This window comes from Galeopterus variegatus, unplaced genomic scaffold (genome assembly GCF_000696425.1).
Source record: "Galeopterus variegatus unplaced genomic scaffold, G_variegatus-3.0.2 Scaffold1657, whole genome shotgun sequence".
Classification (NCBI taxonomy): domain Eukaryota; kingdom Metazoa; phylum Chordata; class Mammalia; order Dermoptera; family Cynocephalidae; genus Galeopterus; species Galeopterus variegatus.
This window is the reverse complement of record NW_007727768.1, coordinates 316,538-323,574: the sequence shown is the minus strand read 5'-3', so window position 1 is coordinate 323,574 and position 7,037 is coordinate 316,538. Positions and strand designations below refer to the sequence as shown.

General features: G+C 41.9%; 1 protein-coding gene across 3 annotated transcripts in view; it reads left to right on the top strand.

Moving 5' to 3' along the window:
• Positions 1-1,378: 1,378 nt before the first annotated feature.
• PLD5 (phospholipase D family, member 5) overlaps positions 1,379-7,037 on the top strand; it is a 206,103-nt gene continuing 200,444 nt past the window's right edge. The window contains exon 1 of one of the 3 annotated variants that reach the window (XM_008578292.1): positions 1,379-1,525. In XM_008578292.1, the coding sequence (XP_008576514.1) occupies positions 1,482-1,525 (44 nt within the window). In that variant the 5' untranslated portion in view covers positions 1,379-1,481. The remainder of the gene's footprint in view (positions 1,526-7,037) is intronic. The other 2 variants (XM_008578293.1, XM_008578291.1) reach the window with 2 other exon arrangements.

Genomic DNA, 7,037 nt, shown 5'->3' with positions numbered 1-7,037 from the left:
TTCATTATAGACACTTAGCACTACTGTAGGACACTACAACATATGTGGGAGCTAAAAAAATTAAGTTGAGTTTCTAGAAGTAGAGAGCAGAATTGTGGTTACTGTTTATTCCTTTGACCTGAGTACATCTTTCTCTGCAATCTGAGGCAGCCCCTAGATGAACTGGACTCTGCGTTTGGGAGGTTCCTTGGGTTCTTTGGAGATCATGGGGTTGTGGCAATAGAGGGCAGGAGGAGGCAAAATCAGCTCGTTTCAAAAAGGCTCTGAAATTGAATGTGTTTGTGTACGTGTGTCTCTATCCCATCACTAGGGAGGTGTGCTGGGTTGTAGGGTCAAAGATCATCCTCCCCCCCCCTTTGTAAATAACCCCTAAAAGCTACACGTAGACTTTTAAAAACTGCTTTTTCTCCTCTTTTTTCCATCCAGATTTAGCTAATAGAGGGTGTCATAGTCGATTTGGGCTGCTATAACAAAACATCATAAACTCGGTAGTTTATAAACAACAGAAAAGTATTTCTCACAGTCCTGGAGGCTGGGAAGTCCCAGATCAAGGCGCCGACAGACTTGGTGTCTGGTGAGGGCTGCTTCCTGGTCCTAAGAAGGCCCCTTCTTCCTTCATCTTCATGCAGTAGAAGGGGTAAAGGGACTCTCTAAGGCCTCTTTTAAGGCTACCAATCACCAAAAGGCCTCACCTCCTAATACCATCACCTTGGGGGTTAACATTTCAACATATGAGTTTGGGACAGACACACACATTTAGACCATAGTGAGGAGAATGCAGGCAAAATTATTCATCCCAGTGGTCATGGATCCAGCCCTGTTATCATGGCCCTGTCTTCTGACACGTTTAGTCATGAGCCCCTAGAGATGGGGATGTCTCAAATTACAACACTCGGGCCTAAAGAAGGAATGAAAGTGCTCTGACCATCCGGACCTTCATCTTTTCTTTCTAAGAGGAAATCATTTCAAAAGTATGCATGTGGGTTATGTCTGAGCTCAGTGTTTTGAAATGAATTACGACAACTAAATAACCCATGATGCTATCATCTGTGTTTCATTTTTAATTTGAAATAATAGAGCTCTAAGTGGTCTTTTCTGGACTGCTTTTGAGTAGAAAGAAGAAAAGCAGACCCATTTGGAAGCCTGGGTGCTTCACTTGAATTATTTAACAGGTTCTAACGTATTTAGTTGGGGTTTGAAGACTGTATGGGGGAATAAACATAAGGTTTTGGGAACCCAGAGAACAGCCCTTCTCTGGCAGCGATAAGAATAATTATATCCCAAAGGATTTTTCATTGGAGTTTGAAAAGTTGTCAAATCTTGGGTAACCAAAGGGAAAGCAGTCCTATTTACATCTCTCTGTCTTCTCTCTCTCCCTCAGTCCCAGCAGAAGTGCATCGTGATCTTTGCCCTCGTGTGCTGCTTTGCCATTCTGGTCGCATTGATATTTTCAGCTGTGGACATTATGGGAGAGGACGAGGATGGACTCTCAGAAAAAAATTGTCAAAATAAATGTCGGTAAGAGGTAACAAGCAAACATTCTCTTTTAGTGGGTGGGCAAGAAAGCCAAAGAGAGCCCTGGACTATGGAGAGAAAAATATCATAAATGCATGTTTTCATCCAACTTCCCCTTGGCTTAAGCCGGGGCATGACTCTCTGTCTACTGACACTTTTAGCCCAAGGGAATAAAAATGAGTCATGATTTAATTCACTTTACAATTTGGTCATATTTTATACAGGGAGGGGGTCCCTCCAAATGAAATTTTGTAACAGTTTGCATTTTTGGAGACCTCTGTGTATGAGGTTTTGGTTTGGCCTGTCTTGAGTGACAGCCTCAATAGACAAAGAACACTATGCTGGGTGTTATATCAAGTGCAAGTTAAGAAACGCACATCTCAGGAAAAATTCCAACTTAAAGTTAAGGATTAAATAAGTAAGCATGTCCATGAGAAGACATGGGCCTCAGTCTGTTCCAATTTTGCAACAAGTTTGGTTTTAGTCTAGAAATGGCAACCTTAACATTATATTTCTGTATTGTCTCTTTAGTTGCGTTTAAATAGCATTTTCCTGGTGCTATCACAGTATGGTTTCAACCCCATAAATCCCATCAACCTCTTCTCTGAGCTGCTGCTTTTTTTGTTTGTTTTTGAAGGTGGGGGAGGTTGCAGAAAAATACCGAGAGGAGGCAGATAGATAAGAGGTCTGTTTTTACATGTGTATTGCTGCAAACCTGATGTGAGGCCACAAAATTACAGCAGTAATTATGAATTCGAGCCTATAATGAGTTTAAATTGTAATTTCTCCCTCTGGAAAGCATTAGTTCAAGAGCCCCTCTTTTCTAGCTTACAATCAACAATAACTTGGTAACGTGTATGTGAGTTTTTCCCCTGGATATTTTGCTTTGAGGTTGAATGTTCTGGTGCAGGAAATGTCCCTACGAGAGAACTGACTTTTTTTTTTTAAACCCATGATACATGATAGTCTAGTTACCAGGAAACAAGTGTTATATTCAGAGTAGACCGTAAAAGAAAGAAATCAGTATATATTTCAGATTTTATTCCTTCGTGTTAGAAAGGTGTTCTATAAACATATTTACTTCCCAGGCTGCATTTAGGAGAAAAATTGTCTTGGGATTATTGTAAAGAAAGCAACGGGGCATCAGCAGACTGCTGTCATCTGCTAATACTATTATGTGTCACCCATGAACATTCAATGAACAAGGGGCCAATGACTCATATCTATTGAGCAGAAACACTGCTTTCTCTCTCTCTTCACTTTATAATGAAGACTGCTGGGTACTTTAAATGCAAACCCCAGGACCTAGAAGGCGATTTTATAGAGGTCAAACCATAACAACTTCCTTAAGACAAATATCCATGCCTTTTCAGCACACATTTCCAAGTACTGGTAGTTTTCAACAAAAAAGAAACAGGCTTAGAATTAGACTTCTTTTCACTTGGGGGAAGCTATAATTTATTCTAATTTTGATTTTAACTTGTACGACTGGAATTTGGGTCTGATTATTTCTCCTATCTCAATCAATATCTAAATTCTGATGACTCCGCAAGTCTTCTCCTTCATCTAGAAGATATTCTTCTGACTACCACCCATTCTCCCACTTCCTAACCTCTGGGTAGTTAGAGTCACTACCCTGGTTACCAGACACCACCCCCATATGCAGTCATCTTTTCCAGAACCAAGCTCCCTCCAGATTTTTCTCTCTTCTGCAACCTCTTTCCCTGTGTCCTCTGTTTCTGTTATTCTGCATCCTTAGACATTTCAATAAGCACTTTTTGTATCAATAAGCACCCCGGAACTGGCATCTTGTTCACCTAACTTCATCCCCAGGAGGCTTCTTTCTTCCTCTCTCCAGGGCACAGCATGAGGAGGTAGGGTCACTGCAATGCCTTATACCCAATCCAGTTTCCAGACCATTCTGCCATCTTTTCCAGATCATTCTCATTTTAATTTGAAACCTTCTTACACCATCCACTCCCCTTTTATCATCATAGGCAACATTGTCTTCTAACTTCCAGGACTCTCTCCCACCTTCTTTTGTGCCTAACAGACCTCCCAACCCTCAGTCCCATCCCCCCCCCCAGCATTCTTAGTAACTTGAAAATTTACCTCCTAATACTCTAGTCTTACTATTTTTTTAACCATCTCAGTAAATGTAACATCTGCTTCACCTTTGCACCTACCTGCTAGCAAACTACTCCACTTCCAAGTTAGTTTAATGCCATGAACAACCGTGGACTTTGAAATCAGAAAGATCTGAATTCAAATCTACAGTCTATCTCTTATTAACTCTAAAGTGGGGCAAGATGTTAATTGAATTATTTCATTTATCGCCTATTGGCAAAGCACCAAGAGACTGAACAAGCATTAACAGTACAGTCATGAGACTGTCACGGCAGTGACAGGACCACAAGGTCAGAGGGGTCTGGAGATGGCCTGACCCAGGGAAAGAGCAAATCTGGCCTTGGACTCTGTCCACCCCTGATGGGTCATAAAGACTATTTTAGCTTTATTTCCTATAAAAATGATAATTAAAAAAAAAATCTATCTCAAAATGTTTGATGACGATTCAGTGCATTGTATAAAGCCATAGCAAACCATCATGAAACTCATAACAAACAATATATAAATGTTCATTCTCTGCCCGTTCTTTCCAAAGATTCCAGAAATCCCCCTTCTGTATTCACATCTAACTTCCTATTTCTCTCACTTCCTCGTTTATCCTTAATCTATCTTTACCCTGATTTTAGTCGTTGGCTCTGTGGAAATACACAAAGACCAACCACGTGCAAACAGAGAGTGTTTATTCAGAACTTGCTACAGCAAGGGAGTCGGCCACCATCACTCGCTCTCACTTCCTCGTTTATCCTTAATCTATCTTTACCCTGATTTTAGTCGTTGGCTCTGTGGCAATACACAAAGACCGACCATGTGCAAACAGAGAGTGTTTATTCACAACTTGCTACAGCAAGGGAGTCGGCCACCATCACTCATGTTTGGCAGAAACTCAAAGGCAGGCAGAGGAATGGGAAAGCTCTACAGTGGGAAAAAAAGAAGGTTTCAGGTGTGCTCTGATTGGAGGCTGTTGGCTTGGGGAGGCTGTAGGTGGGCTAGCTAGAAGTGGGACATCCTGTGTGATTGGTTAGAGTGCATATTTGGCTTTCTCTGGTTGGCCCTAAAATTAGGGAAGCTACCAGTTATTCAAGTCCTGGCCATTTGGGGCCAGTTGTTACAGAAGTTATTGTTTAGCTTCCCGGATTGTTGCTGGAGATAGCAGGCTGCCTTCCTACACTGGTTATCATAGATAAGGGGGTGATTTCTCAGGCAGGTTGCTGCAGGTTGTGGGTCAGAGCTCTATTTTTACATAGGTCTGGCCACCATCCTCCTGTGCTATCAGCCCCTTCTGGTTTAATTTTCTTCTTATCCATTTGCCAGACCATGCATGATTGGTGTATGCTGATGCCTCCTCCTGCACCCTAACATCTTACATCTCCCCAGGATCTTTTGCCTCAACCACACTGCCAGTTCTTAAACAGGTTGGCTCCTAGTTCTATTCATTCTTTGTCCTCAGGGCAGACTTGACCATTGCTCCAAACCTCAGCAGCCTGCAGAGGAGAATGGGTTCCACTGTTCTGTCTGGGCAGAGATGCTTCTAGTAAGAGATGAGGCTTTTTAGAGATGCTCCCACTATAGCATCTGCTGATCAGTATAGCAGTGCTGATCAGTAGGAAAAACCACTGGTCTGCAGAAGTTCCTGAGCATGCCAGCCTCAACTTCAACCTCTCTGTGCAAAATTCCAGTCCCAGCACTAACTTCCCCAGACTCCCCAGATTTTACCTCAAGGGGGCGCTAACGAAATCGCACAATGCTCAGCTTCCAATGACTATTTCCTTCACTAGTTTTCTTTATGCTTTTCTCTTTGTGGTGTCATTAGCATAGAAAGTGCTGCTTGCTCAGTCCAACCTTTGTTGAGCTCTTATTACTTTGAAATTAAACACCTTCTGTGTGTGTAGCTCCCTTCCATCCTGAAATTTGTCAGAACACTGCCAGCATCTTCTGTTTTGACAGCCTCTCCCCAAGACCTCCTTATCCTGTGCACGCTTTTCTAAATACATTACTTTTGTTCATTTTATTTCTACCAACTAGCCTTTCTATCCTCTAATAGATTCCCACTCTGAATCATACTGTCCCCTCACTGTTTCCCAACTTTTATACATCTTTCTAACAAATGCATCTTCCTATGAAAACATCCTTATGACTTTTTTCCATCTGACCCGTTATTTTATTACCCCCTGTATTATATTACTTTACTAATAGTAGATAATGATCCATCCACTTATCATAATTTTCCACTTTTGGATCCACCTGCTGCAAACTTATCTTCCAACTGCTTTTTAACCAGCCTCAGTGGTTATGCCCAGAAACAAGATCTCTTGACCTCCGTAGATGAGTTTGACCAGTTTCTTTGTCTCTTTTTACTGGATTTTTTTGCACGTCCAACCATTTTCTAACAGTGGGTTTTAAATTGTCGATTCAGTCTCTGTAACTTTAAACCTCCATGTCACTTGACTATGTAAGGCAGCGAAAGCCGGATTTTCTAGTTTCTGCTAGGAAACTCCATCTCAGTGGGCATCACTAGGCAGGTAAGAAAAGCTTAAACTGCTATGCGATTGCACACATCCTGTGGCTTGGCTACCGTGTGATTCATTAGTGCCTCTAATTATCATCATACCTCATTCTTGCTAGAGGTAACCGGGCCCTGTGAAGTTTCTCTACACGTCATTTCTCCATGAACTTACCTCCAGGTGCTGCTCACCTGCAGAACATCTGCTCTCACATGGAACACCCTCCCTTTCCAATGAGAAGCCTCTGTTTTGTATGTGTTGCTCCACCTATCTGGTCCGCTCACCCCCAGCGATCCTATGTCAGTTGTTTTGGGTTACTACCGCCCCACTTAGTAGAGACACTATTAGGCACTCACTAGAAGAGAGACTTCCATGACCAATGATAAATGCACGTGGAACCAGTCAGCACCATGCTTCTCCCCCACCTCAGGCCTAATTCTCATGACAATACTGGAATTTGTTTCTGCAAAATACCATCAGACAAGCTGAGTGAACATATCATTTTTTAACTTATAACTTAAAATGTATAATCATATTGACGGGCATATGCCGCCTATTTTACCTACGTAATTATGGCAGCCCCTGGTCCTGGAATGAATGGACTTAATGGTCTCGGGTCTGTACAAAATGGGATCCATGTGGTATCTCAGGCTGGATAACCACCGTCTGAGTTACCACAGCACTCCAGCGAGTGGCCTGGACCACCAAAGTTTGGTCACAGCAAGTACAGGAAGAGCCAAACTCATTTTTGGCTCAAACTGACCTGCGTATACTTTCTAACTTTACAAATTTCTCTATTAAAATTTCTTCTCTACTTTATACTTTTCAAATATTTTGTTGTCTGAATATTTTCCTCTGACCCATCATTTTCTTACTTAAAAAACTATATCTGTA